The sequence below is a fragment of the Vulpes vulpes genome, chromosome 6, assembly GCF_048418805.1.
Source record: "Vulpes vulpes isolate BD-2025 chromosome 6, VulVul3, whole genome shotgun sequence".
Lineage (NCBI taxonomy): Eukaryota > Metazoa > Chordata > Mammalia > Carnivora > Canidae > Vulpes > Vulpes vulpes.
In genome coordinates, this window is record NC_132785.1 from 42,444,129 (window position 1) to 42,467,178 (window position 23,050).

The following is a 23,050-nucleotide window of genomic DNA, read 5'->3' on the forward strand; positions in this document are numbered from 1 at the left end:
TTTATTTTTAATACATTACTTATTTCTAGGCACACAGAAAAGCCCTGGTGATTGGATTGGGACAATTTTAAGTGTCAGTCACCATCCCGTACCCAAAACCACAGAGTTCACCCACAGTTTCTAAGCCTGGTTTATTTGGCTGGGTTTTTCCATGGTCATGTATTCAGTATTCTTAAGATCCTTCTACATAACTTACTGATCAAACCATCCTTTCTTGCTACCCCCTTCATTAGAGTATGGGATTAGGCACTTTGGTTGTAAGGAACACAGATTAATTTGGTCAGTTTAATATAAAAGTAATTTATTATAAGCCTTTAGATGTATCTCATGAAACCCCACATTACAGGCTGAACCCCAGAAGAGGACTAAAGCAGGAACTATAGAGAGTTCTGACAGTTTTCCTTCATTTCTCTACTCTGTACATTCTGCCTTTTGTTTCCAGAGTGAAATAGAATGGGCACTTCACACCTAAATTATATATAAAACAGCTCTGATGGTAAACAGACTAGACTTTTTTTGTGTTCCAATCCAACATTCTCAGATGAAACAATCTAGTTGGTTCTGTTTGAGTCATATACATTCAATTCAGCAAACTAATCAGATGTGATGTCCCTTGACACACATGTGCTATGTCAGGGGCCTCTCTCATGGAGGTGTTGATAGAGCAGTTCTCAGAGGAAAGGGAAGTTATTATGAGGATGGCTGATCCCACAGGAATCATACTCTGAGAAGTCATTTTGGCCTGAGCTCCATTTATATGAATGAGAATTTCTTCTCCTTTTCTACCACTAGCCCCACCATCTAGCCTCAGCAGGATCTTTAGCTCATATATACATCAGTGGTTGCATGCAAATGGATAGATAAGTAATGCTTAATTTTTTGGCCAGGTAGTTCAGAATCTCAGCTTCAGGCTGGCTTGGAGGAGCTCTAATGGATGGGCCTGGTTTCCTTTAGAGAAATAGTATGGGTTATCTTTTTAGGTGAGTTGGTGAAAGAGCAATAGAATAATTTGGGGGTTCTAAAACTGAGGAGGATGAGATTGCAATTCAGTTTTTTTTTTCACACTCAAGTAGCAGGCTATTATATCTGTATGTATCTACATCTATCTATTGATATAAAATATGTAGGCCTTTTATCTACTGAGCTGTTAACATGTTGCAGAGCATTGACTCTTAATTCATGGCTGTAAATTTGAGAAAGCATTCTGTTTATCATACCTTTTTTTGCATTATAGACATAGATTATATACATTCATATTGGAAAGGCTTATTATTGGTTATAGAAGTAAAGGTTTAAAAAAAAGAAGTAAAGGTTTAAGTGTGTCATTTTTTGTAAATGTTGATCAATCATGGCTGGAAATATAACAGTATATTACCTGTTGAGGGATTGATGATGCCATTTATATATATGAAAGACAGTATTACTGTTTTACCTGTGAATATTGTGTTGACCCTATTTGTCTCAATTTGTAGATAGCCAAGTGCTACTTATTTTTTATTGAATCCGGGACCAGAAAAATTCATAATAGCCAAAACAATATAGTACTGAAAATTTTTATTTTATTTTATTTTTTTTGAAAATTTTTATTTTAATGCATGGTATCTATATATACTTTTATAAGACAATGCCTATACTCCATAAAAGTGGATAAATCTATAAATTCCAGAAATACATTAGTATGAGAAATATCTGTAAAAATGTACCATAATCACAATATTATTTCAAAATGTTTATTGAACCAGATTTTGAATGTCCTCAGTGATGTACTTATCTTAGATCTATACTTAAAACTATCTTAGGGTGCCTGGGTGGCTCAGTTGGTTAAGTGTCTAACTCTTGACTTCCGCTCAAGTTGTGATCTCAGAGTGGTCAGACTGAGCCCTGAATCAGGCTCCATGCTCCATGGGGATCCTGCTTGAGATCCTCTCTCTCCCTCTGTCCCTTCTCCACTTGCGTGCACATGTTCTCATTCTCTCTCTTTCTCTCTCTCTCAAATAAATAAATCTTAAAAAAAAACTCATTAATTTTAAGCCATGAAAGTACCTTCTTAGTTTTCTTACAAAATATTTATATGCAAATAAGGAGAAAAGGGAGGAGGCTACTGCTTTACTGAAGATCTTTTGCTCTAGGCACTGTGCTAGTGTGTACAACACACTGGGAAACAAGAGGTGGTTCCTTATCCCATTGGAGCTTGGAGTCTCAGGAAAAAAAAGGAAATTAAATAGAATCAACTAAATGCACAAAAGCAAAGATTCAGGTAGGCACCAGGATGCAGGGCAATATCAGGGACTGTTTGGCAACCCTCCTGATTGGGATTGGTAGAAGTTAGAAGGGAGTGGATATTAAAACTGTTAAATGAGTTGAAATGACCCTGTAATGATTTCTTATCATAATAGGATCCCAAATGGCAATGCGATTGTTTATGCAGTCACTATTTAGTTAGAGTCAAGAAAACAACCAAAATTGGTAGCCCAGATGATTACAGATTGTAGAAAGTACAGGCTTTCTTGAATGCGGCTATTTTCCCTGGCAGAATGGGATCTCTCCCTTCTTGAGAGCAGGTCATCATCTTTTCCTTTTGCTTCTTCTCCACCTTTTGTCCTTCTACCTCATAGAGGGCTCTTTTCTGGCTCTTTTGAAGAGCTTTTTCTCTGTTCCAATTCATATTGATAACCTTTGTCTTTGACCAATGATCTTTACCCAGAGGTGATTGAGTATGCCCAAGGGGACACTTAGCAATGCCTGGAGACACAATGGGGAGGGGTAACTACTGGCATCCAGGGAGTAGAGTTCAAGAATGCTGAAGTAGAGGGAGGATATAGACAGCTCTCCCTCAGAAAAACAACAACAAAAAAATGAAAACAAAACAAAAAACCCCAAAACCAAAAAAAAAAAAAAAACCACCCCCAGAACCCTCCATAACCAAAAAAATTTTCTGTCTGGCCTAAGGGTAAGAAAGCCTCTAAATTTAATAAACTAAACTCTTTCCTTAGATGGTCTCATTGAAACTCTTGGTATTTATTACTATTTTGTGTTTCAAACTTCCAAATTGATAGCGTCAATCTGGATCTCTTTCTGAGACTCCTTGCAAACCTGCTCCTCCATGTGCATTCCCCTTTTCCATTACCCCATACCACATAGGCATCCAGTGTCATCCAGGCTGAAGTCTAAGGGTTATCTTTAATTCTTATTTCTTCCTTACCTGCCAGATCCCATCGAAGGCATCCAAGTTATCTTAACTTTCAATGTATGTCTAATCCAACCACTTCTCATCACTTTCACCCAAATCCCAACCCTCATTTGCAATACAGAAATACTGACTCTCAAAATAGCAATTAGGTGAACATGTGAGAACAAATCCAATCACGTTACTCCTCTACTTCCTTTCTTCATTGTGAAAATCTCTCCTAAGTGTGACCTAGGGAGGCACTGTGTGAATCTACCTTATCTCCTATCTCTATCCCCTTTGTTCACATACAGGGCTTCTTTTCTTTTTATCTTTGCTTTTCAGTAGTTTGACAGTAATGTGCTTAGGCATGATTTTCCTTCTTTTATATTTATTTTATTATTTTTTTATATGTATATTTTTTATTGGAGTTAGATTTGCCAACATATATATAACACCCAGTGCTCATCCTGTCATGTGCCCCCCTCAGCGCCTGTCACCCAGTCACCCCATCCCCCCCACCCACCTCCCTTTCTACTACCCCTTGTTTGTTTCCCAGTTAGGAGTCTCTCATGTTCTGTCACCTCACTGATATTTCCCACTCATTTTCTCTCCTTTCCCCTTTAATCCCTTTCACTAATTTTATTTTATTTTTTTTTATTTTTTATTTTTTAAATATTTTTTTTGAATTTTTATTTATTTATGATAGTCACAGAGAGAGAGAGAGGCAGAGACACAGGCAGAGGGAGAAGCAGGCTCCATGCACCGGGAGCCCGACGTGGGATTCGATCCCGGGTCTCCAGGATCGCGCCCTGGGCCAAAGGCAGGCGCCAAACCGCTGCGCCACCCAGGGATCCCTAATTTTATATTCCGCGTATGAGTGAAACCATATAATGATTGTCCTTCTCTGATTGACTTACTTCGCTCAGCATAATACCCTCCAGTTCCATGCAGGTCTAGCAAATGGTGGGTATTTGTCATTTCTAATGGCTGAGTAATATTCCATTATATACATAGACCACATCTTTTTTTTCTTTTTTAAGATTTTTTGTTTATTTATTCATGAGGGACAGACAGAGAGAGAGAGAGGTAGAGGAAGAAGCAGGCCCCATGCAGGGAGCCTGACATGGGACTCGACCCCGGATCTCCAGGATCAGGCCCTGGGCTGAAGGTGGCACTAAACCACTGAGCCACCCAGACTGCCTAAGACCACATCTTCTTTATCCATTCATCTTCCAATGGACACCGAGGTTCCTTCCACAGTTTGGCTATTGTGGACATTGTTGCTATAAACATTGGGGTGCAGATGTCTTGGCTTTTCACTGCATCTGTATCTTGGGGTAAATCCCCAGCAGTGCAATTGCTAGGTCGTAGGGTAGCTCTATTTTTAACTCTTTGAGGAGCCTCCACGCAGTTTTCCAGAGTGGCTGCACCAGTTCACATTCCCACCAACAGTGCAAGAGGGTTCCCCCTTCTCCACATCCTCTCCAACATTTGTTGTTTCCTATCTTGTTAATTTTCCCCATTCTCACTGGTGTGAGGTGGTATCTCATGGTGGTTTTGATTTGTATTTCCCTGATGGTCAGTGATGCGGAGCATTTTCTCATGTGCTTGTTGGCCATGTCCATGTCTTCCTCTGTGAGATTTCTCTTCATGTCTTTTGCCCATTTTATGATTGGATTGTTTGTTTCTTAGGTGTTGAGTTTAGTAAGTTCTTTATAGATCTTGGATACTAGCCCTTTATCTGATATGTCCTTTGCAAATACCTTCTCCCATTCTGTAGGTTGTCTTTTAGTTTTATTGACTGTTTCTTTTGCTGTGCAGAAGCTTTTTATCTTGATTAAGTCCCAACAGTTCATTTTTGCTTTTGTTTCCCTTGCCTTCATAGATGTGTCTTGCAAGAAGTTGCTCTGGCCATGTTCAAAAAGGGTGTTGTCTGTGTTCTCCTCTAGGATTTTGATGGATTCTTGTCTCACATTTAGATCTTTCATCCATTTTAAGTTTATCTTTGTGTATGGTGTAAGAGAATGGTCTAGTGTCATTCTTCTGCATGTGGCTGTCCAGTTTTCCCAGCGCCATTTATTGAAGGGACTGTCCTTTTTCCAGTGGATAGTCTTTCCTGCTTTGTCAAATATTAGTTGACCGTAGAGTTGAGGGCCCATTTCTGGGTTCTGTATTCTGTTCCATTGATCTATGTGTCTGTTTTTGTGCCAGTACCACACTGTCTTCATGACCACAGCTTTGTAGTACAACCTGAAATCTGGCATTGTGATGCCCCCGGCTCTGGTTTTCTTTTTCAACATTTTCCTGGCTATTTGGGTCTTTCATGATTCCACATAAATCTTAAGATGATTTTTTCCAACTCTCTGAAGAAAGTCCCCATAGTATTTTGATAGGGATCGCATTGAACGTGTCAGTTGGCCTGGGTAGATTTGACATTTTCACAATATTAATTCTTCCAATCCATGAGGATGGAATATTTTTCCATTTCTTTGTGTCTTCCTCAATTTTTTTCAGAAGCATTCTCTAGTTTTTAGGATATAGATCCTTTACCTCTTTGGTTAGGTTTATTCCTAGGTATCTTATGGTTTTGCATTTGTAATGCAGTTGTAAATGAGATTGACTCCTTAATTTCTCTTTCTTCAGTCTAATTGTTGGTGTATAGAAATGCCATTGATTTCTGGGCATTGATTTTATTTTGCTTAATGATAATTAAGCAAATAATTTTGCAAATTATTAAGCAAATAATTTTGATGAGCTTTTAAAATCCATTAATTTGTGGTTCTTACCAGATTTGACAAATTTACATTGACTATTTCATGGAGTATTTTATCTACCCTGTATTTTCTCTTTTTGCCTTCTGGGACTTCAATCTTATATTAGATTTTCTGAAATTCTCTCACAGCTCCCTAAGGCACTGTTTATGTCTGTCTGTCTGTCTTTTCAATTTTTCTCTCTTCTTTAGATTGGATACTTTCTAGTGGTCTCTCTTGAAGTTCTCTCTTTCCTCTGTTATTTCTATTTAGCTATTGCACCCATCCAGTAACATTTTTATTCCACATGTTGTATTTTTCAGTTACCGAATTTCCATTTTATTTTTCTTTGTCATTTTTTTCTTTCCTAAGATTTGTTACTCTAAAATTTTCTGAGCACTTGTTCCTTTTACTTCATTGAACAGAATTATAATAGCTCTTTAGAGCCCTTCCCTGTTTATTTTAACATCTGGATCATCTCGTGTTGTTCTGAGTTATTGTCTTATCTCTTGAAAATGGGTCACATTATACAGATTCTTCATATGTCCGGTTATTTTAAAATATTCCCTGGATACTGTGAATGTTATGTTACTGGTATCTCTGGATTCTATTATATTCCTCCAAAGAATGTTAATATGTTTGTCTTCAGAGAAAATTACTTTAGCTGGACTCATACTGTCAGCTGTGTCTCTTGGGAAGCTACAGCAATTGTAACTGAGTCCTTTTTCCTTAGCTTGCCAATAGTGAGATGACTTAGAATCTGCCCTGGCCATGTGAGGTGTAGTTTACGGCTTAGCTAGAAATTTGGGCAGAGTGTACATATAGCAATTGGGGTTCCCCCTCTGGCCCTCCCTTGCCTGGCATTCCTCCCTCACTTTCCAGCAACTATGATTGCCTAGATTTCAATCATCTAGTGCTTTGGTCCTAAAAAGACAGTGAGGGTTTTTTTTTTTCTTCTTTAATTAGAATTTAGTCACTTTATAGATGGGCTTCCCTCTGACTAAAAGCCACAGAGATGGGAGACAAACTCTGGCTTTTCCCTTCTTCTAAATATTGACTCCCTTCCAGAATCTTTCTTATTTTGTTCACTCTAGAGCTTTCAGGTCATTGACTGTTGCATTTTGTCCAGTGTTAATGGTTGTGCTCTGTTGGTGGCACTGCCATACTGCAAGTAGGACCCTTCTTACTGTTTCTTGAACATATGGGGTTATTTACCACTTCAAAGCAGTAATCTGGAACGGGTACTAAGTGGGTGCTATTTGACTCTCCATTTGGTATCAAGTCCTTTTGAAGTTCTGGAACAAAACATAAAATAGAGTGGTATGGTTTAGCCTGCTATAATCCTGGCACTATTATTACTGTTGTAGTAGGCTAGACCTCTTTATATGGCAGGTGACATAAGAAGCTGTGGTAGATCCAGGTTTCACTCTGAGCTGGGAAATGACTGTGGCATCTGTCAGCCCTACATCCTTGTGTCATTAAATTCAGTTCAGCAGAGAGAGAAACCTTTGTTTTCCTAGAGGCCTCAGCAAATAATCTTTTCTGCATTTCTTTCTTGTGACTTGCTGTGTATTTCTCAATCAATCACTGTGCCAACAGGATAGGATGTGATGTTTTAACCAGTTTAGACTCATCATTACATATGTGTATTGATCTCATTTGAATAGCATGTATGTGAGTGAGGGACAGGTGAAACTGACAAGGAAATTCCAGGAGGAGGATCAGAGGCTGGTCAGTTCCCAGCAGACCCAATATCATTGTCATGATTCTTGCTGGATTCATGGACTTAGGTGTTTTTTATTCTACCTCGGTGAAGGAATACATTTGACTCAGACAAAACCCTTTCACTATATAACATTTTGCAAACTCCTACCACTTTCAGAATTTATGGTAAGAGGACAATCTCAGAAAATATAGGAGGAGCAAGTTTACTAGTAGAACCTTCCTACTCTTAATTCCAAGGTTCTGTTTTTGTCTGGTGAGCATTTGGTATCTTATGACATGTAATGTCTATCCTGGTGATCCTGAAATATATCTTATCTCAGTGTCTTGGTACCAACGGCTCTTTTCTACGGCAGCCATCAATAAAGCTGGTTTGTGCTACAAGTATACGAATCCTGTAAGTTGACTAGGGGAGAGTAAATGTTTGAGGCAAAAAGAGAATGTACCTTATCAACTAGCAATTCTATTTTAAAAGTCTTCTTTATTATAAAATAAAGCACAGAAGTAGAAAACCCTTGGATTTAAGCATATTTGATTAATCATTACAATCATCATTATTGAAGCTCAGATTGTCCCATGTTAAGCCAAAAGAAATCTTTTGAAATTGGCCTCTGTGTTAGACTGAATTGTGTCCCCCGCTCACTATCCCCCACTGCTTCAATTCATATTGGAGCCCTAGCACCCAATATGGCTCTATTTAGAGATGGGACCTTTAAGGGAAAAAGGAAGGAAGGTTAGATGAGGTCATGAGGATGGGTCCTACTCCAGTATGACATGGCGCTAAGGAAAGGCTATGAAAGGGCACAGAGAGAAACTGGCTATATGCAAGACAAAGAGAGAGTTCTCAAGAGATACCCAGCTTGCCAGCACCGTGATCTTGAATTTCCAGTCTCCAGAACTGTGAGGAAGCAAATTTCTCTTGTTAACTGACCAGTCTGTGGTATTTTATGACAGCTCTAGCAGATGAACATAGCTGCTGAATCCTTTTGATGAGTCCCTACTAGGTATTTGATAGCTTCTTTACTATCTGGTAGACAAGATGTTTAGCTAGTTTATCATCTTATATATTTCCTGCTACAGACCTAGAATGAGGCATTTCTTTAAGAAACACTCATTTATTTTTGAGAGAAGTGATTGCAAGACAGTAATCCGGGCATAAGGGATGGTCTTTGCCACTTAGTTGGCCATTGTTCCTAGGCCTTTTCAGTGAAGCTAGGAAACACGTATTTTCAAATACATTTTAAATATGTATTTTTTAAAAGATGTATTTATTTATTCATAAGAGACATAGAGAGAGGCAGAGACACAGCCAGAGGGAGAAGCAGGCTCCTCACAGGGAGCCAGATATGAGGTTCCATCTCAGATCCCAGGGTCACCCCCTGAGCCAAGGGCAGACCTCAACCGCTGAGCCACCCAGGCATTCCTTAAATATGTATTTTTAAAGTGAAGCTATGAAATATGTGTTTCATAAAATATGAAAATTTTCATAATTTTTATATTGATACTTCAATTCAAATTCAAGATTACAGAACTTTACTTCTTTGTGTCTCTATCTCTTTTCTTCCATACTAATACAGTCCTGATTTTCAAAGGTACAGGATAGAATTAGAGAATAGAATTTGAATATCCTATAATTTGTTTTACCCCATATTGTAACCCTAACAGTTGTAGTGTAACATAAAAAATATAGTTTAGTATTTTTTCCTGTTTTCTTCTTCCATTGCTGATGTTACTATCAATATTTGTTGTTATTGGCTTTTAAATCCTTTAATTTTTTTGATTTTTCAAAATTTCTTATTTTTTATCTTTTCCTTCCCTAAGGCATTACCTTTGTGTGACTGGCTCCTGCGTTCCTTCTGGTTTAGTCTTCATTTCAGAATTTTTCTTTCATCTTCAGTTCTCTCCTTAATATGGTCCCATCTCATAGCTGAGGTTTTTGGATTCTGATTTTTGTTATGCTTTCTTTATCTTTTGGGGTTTTTTTTGGTGCGTATATTTCTAGTATGTTTCCTTGTCTGTGGGGACATCAGACAATTACCCCACTGCTTCATTCTTTTACCTGCTATCCAGACTGATACCATGAAGATCTATTGTTGTTGCTAGTTTTTCTACCTCATTTATATTTTGAAATTGTGGGAATACTGTATCATCTAGTTTTGTTTTGTTTCGTGGATTTATTTTCTGGTTGTTCCATCCAGTTCACATGGGAATTTGGAGGCAGTGAAAACCATGCTTTCATGGCTGCCATCTTTCCAGAAAGTCTCCCCATGCTCCTATTTTAACACATTAAAAAAAAAACCAAATAACCATATATAAGGAGGAAGTCTGGCTGTAACAGTTTCTCCTGTTGGAGAACAGAAGAGAAGACATATTCACCAATACTGCTGCTTCTGGATGAGAGAATAGGAAAAGCCTCCAAATTCTGATTGAAGGTCCCTTCAACAAGGAGACTGCTGTTTTATTTTTAGTTTCATTTGTTTAGAGTAATTTAATTTTTGCAGAGCTTGATTTTGCTGTTCAGGAACATGACTACTGCCTCTGAGTCTGGGTCATGTCCTCTTGCTGTCTCATAGCACCCTTAGTCACACCATGTTCTTTGAAGCCAGGCTTTGCAATATTTTAAAAATGAGTCTTGTTACCTACATGTTGTCTTTTTGGGCTCCATCTGGCTTTTGTTTTCTTAGGATGCTTGTTGTGTTTACGATGGGGGAACTGTAGCCTCTGTCATATTGGGTATGCTATCAACAAGCAGCTTATTATGTCCTTTGTGCTCCTCCTGAGAGCAAGATGTAGGATACTGTCCTTTCCCTAAGATACGTTTTGTTCATCTCATCTGTCTCTCGGACTGTTATGGGAAGCCAGGGACCCAGTATCTTGTGGACTCTTCCACCGCTATTACCCCAACTCTGAATAGTGATGAATATGTCACGCTGAATAAACATAACTAGATCTTTGAATTATAATCCTGATTTGGTTTGGAGTTTAGTGTTACACTGTCATCAACTTCCAAGATTCTAAATGAAAGTCTGGATTAATCAGTGCAGATCCTCATTAACTTGAGGGATGTATTTGCTCCTGAGTGGTCTACATTGCAGTTCATGCTTACTCAGAGCTGTGAGGCATGATGGGTTCTCTCCCACATTATGTTTAAGATAGCAGTCAAAGTAACTTGCAGTACCTATGGCCTAGTACTTCTCGCCATTTGAAATTGGGTGAAAACCCAAATGGCAGCTCTGTCACTTGATATTTTAGCCTATTTTATTTATTTATTTATTTATTTATTTATTTATTTATTTATTTAATTTATTTATTTTTCCTATTTTATTTTTGAGTAAAACTCCTTGGATGGTTCCTAACCTAGAATTTAGTTGTCTTTTTTTTTTTTTTTTTTTTGTAACTGAACAAATAGATGACTTCTTTCAAGAAGAGAAATCCAAACAAGACTCAGAAATGACCAGTGATGTCTATAGACAAACTATTTATAGATTTAAGACTATAGCTTTCTTCTTAGTAGAGTGATGGTGAAGAAGAGAGTTTGAGAATGACTGCCAGTTTTTAAACACCAGCTCCAACATTTTGTAGTGCATAGGTGTGTGACATCAGGTAGTTTTCATTCTGTCTCCATTTACTCATATGTAAAATGTGGTAGGAATGGTCCCTACATCCTCGATTTAATGTGAGGATTAAATGAGATAATATAAGTACTCAGTAGATCCTCAACTATTAATTTGATAGATAAAAATGGAGTGTCTGTGATTTTTTTCAGGTACTGTACTAGTCAACTGGAATATAAAAATGAAAAAAAAAAAAGGAATATAAAAATGAGCAAAAATTGGGGTGCCTGGATGGCTCAATCAGTTTAGCATCTGGATCTTGGTTTTTGCTCGGGTCATGATCTCAGGGTCTTGAGAACTGAGCCCCACACTGGGCTCCGTACTTGGCAGGATGTCTGCTTGTCTTCCTTTTCCTCTGCACTGCCCCCCCCCCCCCCACCACTGCTTGTGCATTCTCTTCTCTGAAATAGATAAATCTTTTAAAAAAATGAGGAAAAATTCCTTCACTTGGAGCTGTACAGTTAGATGAGGGAACTAATTAATTAGCAGTCACATGAAGGGATATAACATGGCGACCACGATAAATGCAATGGAGAGGAATGAGGCTCTGCTGGAATGTGTAATAGTGACGGGTGCTGTCTGTGAGGTTAAAGAAAGTTCCCTCTGGAAGACCAACTTCAGTTGTAAAGAAAAACAGATGGGAATGAATCAGGACAAGGTGTGTTTGGCACCTGTGTGGGTGAGCTCCTGAGGATGAGAGCATCCCATTCATTGAGCCAAGCATCAAGAGTGGCCCTGGGACAAGAGGGCTCTTAGTGACTATGAGAAACTGAAGTGGTTGGTGTGTGGAGGGAAGGGCATACTGGGCTACCTGAAAGGAGGCTGGATCCTGGGGGGTAAGAGGGGGTTGGTCACAGCTTGGGGAACTTTACAGGCTCTGTTTAGGAATGTAGTCTAGTAAGCCATGTTGGGTGTTTGAATTCTGCAGACACATTTCAAAGATCTATTATTCTTGTTGTTATTGGTTGTTTATTTTTTTAAAGATATATTTTGTTTTATTATTTTTTAAAGATTTTATTTATTTATTCATGGGAGACACACAGAGAGGGGCAGGACATAGGCAGAGGGAGAAGCAGGCTCCCTGCAGGGAGCCTGATGCGGTACTTGATTCCAGGGCCCCTGTTTATTTTTTTAGAGAGAGGGTGGAAGGGCAGATGGAGAGGAGAAAAGAGAATCTCAAGCAGACTCCCTGCTGAGTTGGAACCCAGCGAGGGGCTTGATCTCAGGACCCTGTGATCCTGACCTGAGCTGGAGTCAAGAGGCAGCCACTTAACAGATTGAGCCACCCAGGTGTCTGTTGTTGTTATGGTTATTATTATTATTTTTATTCCTTAGCAGTCCTTTGCATACTAAATATGTTTATATACTTTAGTGTTTACTTATTGATCCTTCAATCTCCAATTTAATTCCTCTAAGAATTATTGTTCTTCTCTGAATACTTAATTCCTCCATTCTTCCATTTAGGAATAAAGCTGAGAAGATAGCTTTGTTTCCTTTCAATCAGTTTTACTATTTGAAGTGGAATTTGCTTTTGTAGAACTTTAAGCAAGACGAATGAAAAATGATTGCCAAAATGTTACCTACTGTGATACACACAAATATTTTATGCCTCTTTACCTTTGTGAAATGCTCAAATGCTGTCATTTGTAACTTGTCTAACTTAAACAAGCTAAAGCTAAAATCATTAGAAATTTTCGTGTCCTGCATTGGCAGGAAGCTCAGACTGATTTCACATGGTTTGATCTTACCCAGAACCAACTTTTGTAAATGTGAGGCCTGAGGTCAACTCTGAGTGACAAAGGGGGACTTTGACAGTGTTTGTATGTGTGCATGTGTGTGCACACATGATATTTTGTATTTGCTGATCTTCTCTTCATCAGTGAAGAGTATGGGTACTGTGAAGGTCCCCAGACACCTATAAGGCCACAACTCCTTTTCCTACTCTAAAATGAGGAAATAGTGTATTCTATTAGGATGTGTAAATAAAATTGCCCTGAGCTTTACATGAAACCTGGGTAGCCTTGGGATGCCCCAGGGCTCATACCATGATGCCCCATTAATCTTATTCTTTTTTTTTATGTTTTTATTTTTATTTATTTATAAATTAATTTTTTATTGGTGTTCAATTTGCCAACATATAGAATAACACCCAGTGCTCATCCCATCAAGTGCCCCCCTGAGTGCCCATCACCCAGTCACCCCCACCCCCTGCCCACCTCCCCTTCCACCACCCCTAGTTCGTTTCCCAGAGTTAGGAGTCTCTTATGTTCTGTCTCCCTTTCTGATATTTTCCACTCATTTTTCTCCTTTCCCCTTATTTCCCTTTCACTATTTTTTATATTCCCCAAATGAATGAGACCATATAATGTTTGTCCTTCTCTGATTGACTTATTTCATTCAGCATAATACCCTCCAGTTCCATCCACGTCGAAGCAAATGGTGGAAACAGTCCTCTCTCCCACAGAGTTACAAAATTTGGATTACAATTCAATGTCAGAAAGCCAATTCAGAAGCACTATTATAAAGCTACTGGTGGCTCTAGAAAAAAGCATAAAGGACTCAAGAGACTTCATGACTGCAGAATTTAGATCCAATCAGGCAGAGATTAAAAATCAATTGAATGAGATGCAATCCAAACTAGAAGTCCTAACAACGAGGGTTAACGAGGTGGAAGAACGAGTGAGTGACATAGAAGACAAGTTGATGGCAAAGAGGGAAACTGAGGAAAAAAGAGACAAACAATTAAAAGACCATGAAGATAGATTAAGGGAAATAAACGACAGCCTGAGGAAGAAAAACCTACGTTTAATTGGAGTTCCCGAGGGCGCCAAAAGGGCCAGAGGGCCAGAATATGTATTTGAACAAATCCTAGCTGAAAACTTTCCTAATCTGGGAAGGGAAACAGGCATTCAGATCCAGGAAATAGAGAGATCCCTCCCTAAAATCAATAAAAACTGCTCAACACCTCGACATTTAATAGTGAAGCTTGCAAATTCCAAAGATAAAGAGAAGATCCTTAAAGCAGCAAGAGACAAGAAATCCCTGACCTTTATGGGGAGGAGTATTAGGGTAACAGCAGACCTCTCCACAGAGACCTGGCAGGCCAGAAAGGGCTGGCAGGATATATTCAGGGTCCTAAATGAGAAGAACATGCAGCCAAGAATACTTTATCCAGCAAGGCTCTCATTCAGAATAGAAGGAGAGATAAAGAGCTTCCAAGATAGGCAGGAACTGAAAGAATATGACCACCAAACCAGCTCTGCAAGAAATTTTAAGGGGGACTCTTAAAATTCCTCTTTAAGAGGAAATCCAATGGAACAATCCCTCAATCTTATTCTTGATAAGCACCTTCCATGCTGCATCCCTTTACCTCTCTGTTCTCTAGTACATCTGCTGTATATAAAGGTGCCTGACTGGTTGTTATGTGATTTGCCTATTATCATTGTACTGGTAAACTTGGGTGGGTTTAACTTTTTTATATTTGTATATTGTTCTGGTGTAAAATGAGATTTTAGCTCATCTAGGATGAGAGTTGTTAATAATATTAGCATTTTTTCTAATCACAGCTCTTAACATATGTGTGTTAACTTCACATTTCACGTAATAAGCATCTTCCCAGATGTTTTCTGAATACAGTTGTAAAACTAAAAAGTACTTTTAGTGGTAGGAATTGTCTCGAGCAAGCTAGGTAATTAGTAGAATTTTGGATGGAGGGTTTGGCCTATGAAAGATTGTTACTGCTATCAATAATCACTTATTCCACAAGCCCAAGAGCATAATGGTGAGCTGAGAAATCAGGTGAAGGTTTTTCATCTTTATTTGATGTATAAAATTTGATTTAATTTCCTCAGGAAAAGTAATTGTTTTATTCCATATACTTCTGTGTGACATATTTAGATCAAATACTTTTGACTGAATTAACAAAATAAGCAAAAATAAATTTCCTGGGCGCCTGGGTGGCTCAGTCAGTTAAGTGCTGCCTTCAGCTCAGGTCATGATCCAAGAGTCCTGGTATTGAGTCCTGAGTTGGGCTCCCTGCTCATCAGGGAGTCTACTTCTCCTTCTCCCTAGACTCCTCCCTCTGTTCATGTTTTCTTCTCTCTCTCTCATTCACTCTCTCTCAGAAAAAACAAACAAAACCTCTTTATTTTTTAAAATATTTTATTTATTTATTCATGAGAGTTACAGAGAGAGAGAGAGAGAGAGAGAGGGAGAGAGGCAGAGACACAGGTAGAGAGGGAGAAGCAGTCTCCCTGCAAGGAGCCTGATGTGGGACTCGATCTTGAGACTTCAGGATCACGCCCTGGGCTGAAGGCAGGCACTAAACTGCTGAGCCACCCAGGGATCCCCCAAAGACCTGTTTAAATAAGATAAAAGTTTCCTGATTTATCTCTGTACTTATGTAATAGTTAATTTGTTTTCTATTATATGGTCTATTTGTTAGGTAATAGTCATTAGTTAATTGAATGGATAATATTTGATCAAATGTTAATGAAATATTTGAGCAAAGAGTTAATGGTTTAGAATATTTTGTTCCATGGTTGGGTTAAGGGACAATACACATATAAATATATTTTCATTTTTTCTTTAATAGCAACTGTTCTGGTATCAGTTTCTCACATAGAACATGAACCCCTTCTATGCAGGACTGATCATTAATTTCTGACATGTAACATGTGATATTCATTACATGAACAGATAATCATTTCGAAAAATACCATATCTGTTCCAGGATCTGATCTTCAGGTTTGTGTATCCAAAAAACCTACATGTTGCAGCAGGAGGATGGAGGAGAGATACCAGATTGCAGCTCGTCAAGATATGCAGCAAGTGCTTCAAACATCCAGTTCAACATTAAAGTTTTTGATATCGCGAAATGCTGCAGCTTTTCAAGGTAAATGTATTTTGATTTCTGAAAGTAAGGAGAAGCCTTGTTATGCAGTTTTCCTATTATTATTATAATGCGTCACTTGTCTGGCTTAATTTGTCTTTGCATACCATTATTCTGGTATAAAATGAAGTTTTAGCTTCTTTGAACCCTCAGAACTTGTTTCCGAAGTCATCCTGAGCATACATGTTGAATTGGATTGGCCAACCCTTCTGTTAGTGAAATGGAAATATATACCCCTCTAGAGTCCTCCAAGATCCCCCAGTATTCTGACTTATGGTTTTACTACAACATGGATGGACATAATTTTTAGATTTTAGTAAAGTATTCTGTAACATAAAAATCTCATGGCTTTTAACTGGGTAATTATAGATTTGTTTTTAAAAATACTATTTGAAGAAATATTTGTCTGATTTTTCCCCCTACTACCTCATGTGGTTTTCATAAGAACACCAGTGTGATATATCAAAGTGCAGACAAGTCTGATAAACAATAAAATAGGAAATATTAATTGGATATTTAAGGATCAGCTAAGACCAGAACTCAACCTCAATTCAAATAGTATGTTCAGAAATAAAATTAATGGGTTATAAAATTACAAGGCACATTTGAAAATAGATGATCTTTTTCTTATTTTAGTCATCATCTCTATAAAATTCCTTATTACTACAGTAAAATAGCTTAATTTATTTTTCTTTTTATAAAGGATTAGTTTTTCTGCATATGATTAGAATAAAAATATCTAGATTATACTACTTTTCAAACAAATTTATTGCTTTTGTTCAAAGCAAAATATAACTTCAGGTAGTTTTCCTTTTTCTCAAGTATATTAATATCAATCTATTTAAATAACTTGTGCTTTGTTTACATGCATAACTAAATCACAAAGCTGATTAATTTTTAAAACTATGCTCATTAAATAAAATAAACACAATAAATCAGGATAAAATTTAAGTTGAGATAAAATGTAGGTCCATGATGAATTGGTGATTTTTTTTAAGGAGGAAACTGACTTATCAGATTTTAAGATGTTATTACTTTAGTGATTTTTTTTAAGATGTGTTAGAAACAACCTTTCTGTTATGGGATGTATTCATGTGAAATTGTTGGAAGAAAACATATTGATATGCCTTTTATTTTTTATTTATTTATTTACTTACTTACTTATTTATTTATTTATTTATTTATTTTTGATATGCCTTTTAGACAAAAATTTGTCATTTGAACTGGTTGAACCAGAACTAGAAGACTTTAACCAAACAGACGGAGTGATATGATGATTTTTTTCTCATAAAAATGCACAACATGCACAATATGGATAATGCATTGTAGAGATAAAGGGACAATAAACAAGTTTGACCAGAACAGGCATAAGGAATGTGATGGAGAATCATATGCCTGAAAAGGTGAACTGGACTCACTTGGAAAGAACCTTAAAGTGTTAACTTAAGTTTGAGAGTCATTAAAGATTTTGAACAGGAAAGCTTCATTACGATATCCTAACTTGTAATGTCAAAACAAAATCCCTTCAAGTAAGAATATATGGCTGAAGAAGATCATGACCAAAGAGGCCGACTTTTTATGGATGAAAATTAACTATAGAAGTGAAAAGAAAGTGCCATCAGTTGCTAATATATTGGCACTCAATGAATGTTAGTCGGACATTTTCTTCTGTCTTCAAAGATACTGTAACCTTTCACACATTGTTGGATAAATTGATCAAGATAGAGAGATAGAGTATGTTATGGAGTGCCTAGTTTGCTCAGTTGGTAGGGCATACAACTCTGGATCTCAGGGTTGTGATTTCAACTTCCACATTGGGTGTGGAGCCTACTTTAAAAAAAACATAGATAGATAGATAGATAGATAGATAGATAGATAGATAGATGTAGAGATAGTTTGAGAGAGAGACTACATTAAGTTCAAAGGATTGGGAAAAATACAAAACCTGGATTATTTAGACTTTTAAGATGGGTTCAGGCAGCTGAAATATTTTGGTGATATCACTAAAAGTTTGGTGACAACTAACTAGTAGAAATACATGGTTTTGTCTCTACCAGAGTGTCAGATAATTTTATGTACATTAAAAATCGTTCTCTTTAATACATTGTACTGTATTCAAAGGGTTGAGTTTTGCTGTTTACTTAAATATTAATCATAGAAAATGAAATTATAGGAACTTTCTTAAATATGACTTGTTATAAATTTTCTCCCTTTTCTTTTTAAAGATTTTATTTATTTATTCACGAGAAACACAGAGAGACAGAGACTTAGGCAGAGGGAGAAAAAGGCTTCCTGTGGGGAGCCTGATGTGGGATCTGATCCTGGGACTCCGGGATCACACCCTGAGCTGAAGGCAGACATTCAACTGCTGAGCCACCCAGGTGTCCCTTGTTTTCTCCTTTTATGAAATGTCATTTTATTTAAGAATCAAGAAAGCAAGACAAAGTTAGAAGAAATTTGCCTAAAGGCTAACTTTATTGGAATACATTCTTTTATAAGAATACCTGCTTTTAATTTAATAAATAGAGTAGTTTTAGGCTATGTCCAGAAAAACAAGCTTAAATACATATACAAATTTTGTCTAAATACATATGTTAAAAGCAATTTGAGAAATCACATTTACTGTACCATAATTGAACAGGCAACTTTGTCAATAAGTAAAATGCCTACCATCTACTTTCTGTGCCATCAGAATATCTGAAAAACAATTCAAAGTCTTTCTTTTTCTAAGAAGAAAGAATCCAACACGTTTTATTGGGAAACTGTCTGCTGGAGAGAAATTTAATGGGGAAATCAATTCGCTTTTCAAATGATGTTAGCAGATTTGCTACATTTTGATATGTAGCAAATTTGATTTTTAAATATTTAATTTATGTCTTCTACTCCAACAGTATTAACCTGTTTTTTAACTGGTATTCTGGGTTATAAAAGACTTTAGACTGAGTAGTAGTCTAGATGTACTTTGGTTCCTTCTCTCATGGCTTTTGTAGAATTTCCTGGAAGCATGTTTTTGAAGCAGCACTTTGGGTGTGGCTGATGGGAATGATCACTTGGGTCTGTGGATTTAGGGAGCACCCACATTATTGTGAGATGAAGGAATTTTTAAAGTGGGGGCAGGAAACAGACAACTGGTGCTAGAAGACATAAGGTTATCCTATTTACAATCCCCATTCAGCTTTAGAATTCAGCCCTGGAAGGTAGAGTTGGAATCAGCTTACTGGGACAGCTCTTCTATTTTTCTTTTATGGAATTTATTTGTGTTTGTTTCAGTCTGATTTGCTTAAAATAAACAAACAACAAAACAAATATCTATTTTGGAAGGGTCCATAATTATGACCTGGGGCTTCTATATCCTAAGTGTAGTCATTCAGACAAGATGAAGTCTTTTATAAGATAAAAGGAACAAGCTGATATCTCTGTGTCTGTTGCTGTTCGTAAATACATGGTGCTGTTTGCAAAGAGGAATGTTAGCTTTGTCACAGTGCAGACAATAATTGTTCTTTATTTTCAGGGGCTTAATAATGCTCATGAATAAAGCAGAACAGCTTGAGATAATGCAAAAGACTTTACTTCCCTTCAGCTCTTCTACTGTGAGTGTGGGGTTGTTGGCTTTAAAAATATTTTGGAAATATTCTTCATAATGTTTTATTTATTTATACACTAAAGTATGGTGTGACTCATGAAGAAATAGAGGAAGTTGACAGAGAATATGTCATCTACCGTAAAAAAGCAACTCTTATGCAGCTTTCAAATTTGTCAGTTATTAAAACTGACAAATTTGAATGGAGATTAACTCCATTCAAATAAGATGATGCAATTTAGTTCTTTAAATTTAAAACTAAACAAAATTTTCAGCATCACTTTCAGAAATTAATAGGAAAGAAAAAAAAATAAAAAATAAAAGGAAGGAATATTTGGAAAAACGATACTGGAAACTTGTGTTTTGTTGAAAGGTTTGGGAGGTAAGGTTAGAAAGCTACATCTTTCCTTTGAGATATACCTTTCCCTATTTCTCATATCTTCCAGTAGCTCATGTATTTCTAAAATATACAATAGATACTAAGTCTTTATTCTGGAGATTTCCAGTTTTATGTGAGGCATTTAAAAAGTGTACATTATTACAGAAGACTGATAAATGATAGAACAGGAAGATTTAGCATTTTATTTATGATTTAATTCTCTTGGCTGATTAAATTTTCATATCTTGGTTGTAAGTACTTGAAAGATTGGCAAGCTTGTCCTTGTGGGTTGAAATGTAAGATTTAGGGATTTAATAAAAAAATACATCCTATTTTTAATGAAATATAGGAATAATTCCAAATTAAAAAGTAGGTAAATTAAGAATGAGAATGTAATTAATGGATTTTCCTCCTTACACTAACAGATGTTAGCTATTGTAAAGTGTGTGGCTAGTGTATAACTACTGGAAAACTAATGTAAAGTCAAAGGCATCTATATCTGTAGTCAAAGGCAGAAAGATATAGTGAATATTTGAATTTATTAACATATTGGAGAGTAAAGAGATTTATATAAATGTTATTAAGCATGAAGTATATTAATTTTATTTCATTCACTTCAGCTATACCTTACAAAGCTAGATAAATTTTAAAATTATTCCTTGGAAGGGTATTAAGTGGGAGGATAAAGGAATAATACTTTTTTTTTTTTTTAACACTGGGAATTACCTGATCAACAGTTCAAGTGTAAGAGAATGAGTAGCCTAAGGCTGGCAGGGTTGAGGAGGCTTGTTTTTCTCTATCTCTAGCACCTAGTAAATATAATTAATTGAACCACATAAATGAATGAATGAGTGAATGAATGAATGAATGAACAGTACTCCACAGGAGGATGGTTCTGAAGTAAAATGACAGACTCTCTCCCTTCCTCTCACCTTTCTTTCATGTATTCCTCTCTCAGTGGTTTACTATAGCTGTGGAGCACCTACTAGGTGCCAGCGCTGTCAGGTACTTGGGTTGTAAGTGTCCAGACCTTCAATCTGTTTTATTTTTATTGATTCCTTCAGACTTCTAATATGGCAACATCTGGTTATTGCTTTTATGAGCTAGCAAGGGGCACATTATAGTGTCTCTATCAATGGCATTCAGAACGTGATTGCACAATTTTTCCCCTTCAGTTATAGGCAGCGCGTGGTTTAGCGTGTTATCTTATACAGCAGCCATCAATGCAGTTGGTCTTTATCCAAATGTCCTTTATCTCTGAAATGTTAAAAAATTGTTTCTTTTGAATCTGTGTCAGCAGGCTCTGTTAATTCTGAAAATGGGTAATTTTCCTATATTCTAGATAAAAGTTGCAAGAACTTAAATTACTTTTCAGCTAGAAATAAAGCTTGCTTGGCATGCAGCATTATCGATAGTGGAAATAATATTAAGAATAGACCTAAGATCAGGTTTACTTTGCAAAATTTAGCTCTTAAACTTTAAGAAGTAAACTTTTAGTTGTTTTGATTCTGTTTTGTTCTGATAATATCAGCTATTTCCACGGTAATCTACGAAACTACCATCCTCATATCCTTCTCTCTGGTCTTTCCACCTCCCATGTCTGCGTGTGACACTCTCCTCTCCTCTTCAAGCAGTGGCATAATGTATCTGTTAATTCCTTATATTCATTATATGAGCATGGAAATAATAAATAATCATCACATGGCTCTGAGGGTGAATTTAAACTGAGGACATTTTTTTTAAATGTCCTTTTTTATTTAAAAAATCTTTTTAAAAAATATTTTACTTATTTTGAGAAAGCATGCAGAAGAGCATGAGTGAGGAGAAAGGGCAGAGAGAGAGGGAGGAGCAGACCCCTCTCTGGGCAGGGAGACCCAGGACTCAATCCCAGGACCCTGGGATCATGACCTGAGCCAAAGGCAGACACTTGGCCCACTTAGCCACTCAGGTGCCCCTAAAAAGTCTTTTTTTTTCAGCTTTATTGAGATATAATTGTTCTTCCTCTGCCTTATTGTTAAAGCCCCAATTTGGAGGGGATGGTCACCCTCAGTGGTGAAGTGCCACCATAGGGATGGCATGAGCTGGAGTGGGAAGTGCATATGGTGGAGCAGCTCTGAGAGCTGCTGTGGGGAATGGGAGAGGAAATGAGCTGAAGTCCAGTTAGAGGGACTGACAGGGGAAATGTCTAATGAATAGTGAAGCCAGCTTGCATGATTGCATGATTGTACTGCTGCTTTCATTTTTAGCCCTATCTAGTTTTTGCCAAAGGAAAAGGCATGAGTGGTGGGGAACCATGGTTGAACGCAGGTCATAGGAGATCTGTTCATCCATCCAGGAGACATTCATGGGGCAACCACTACATACCAGTGTTGTTTTAAGTGGTTGCTGTACTTCAGTGAATGGAACAAAAATCCCTATCCTCACAGGGTGCATTTCAGCCAGAGAAAGTAGAAGATAAACAAATACAATATGTTAGGATGAATGAAATGCTTTGGGAAAACGTAGTGTGGAACAGAGGGAGGGGGAGCAACAGCACTGGAAGACTGCTGTTTTAAACTGGACTGTTAGGGAAAAGTTGACATTAGAACAAAGGTTTGATGAAAGTGAATGAGTGGGATACGTGGATGTCTGGGAGAAAAGCTTCCCTGCAAGAGGGAGTAACTCCAAGGTAGGACACTGCCTCAAATGTCAGAGGAATAGCAACAAGGCCAGTAAGGCTGGAGCATGGTGAGGGGTGGAGAGTGGTTGAAAGACTGTTATAGAGGGGCAAGGGTAGACCTAGGAAGCCAGTTAAGAGGTTATTAAATCATCCATAAGGGCCATTGTGGTGACATAGACCTAGTGGTGGCAGTGGTAAAAAACAGTCAGATTCTGGATATATTATGATCATCATGGGACCCCGCGCTTGGTGGGAAAGGAAGTGAGGCCAAGAGGGGGTTGGTTGT

The 23,050-nt window shown here is 37.3% G+C and overlaps 1 protein-coding gene across 5 annotated transcripts in view; it reads left to right on the top strand.

Moving 5' to 3' along the window:
* Positions 1-23,050, top strand: part of GPC5 (glypican 5) — a 1,340,252-nt gene that overhangs the window by 27,216 nt on the left and 1,289,986 nt on the right. For all 5 annotated transcript variants that reach the window (XR_012002022.1, XR_012002021.1, XR_012002023.1 and 2 more), the window contains exon 2: positions 15,988-16,149. Coding sequence is in view for 2 of the 5 variants with exons in the window: in XM_072760855.1 (XP_072616956.1) it covers positions 15,988-16,149 (162 nt within the window). In the remaining 3 variants the exon portion in view is untranslated. The remainder of the gene's footprint in view (positions 1-15,987; positions 16,150-23,050) is intronic.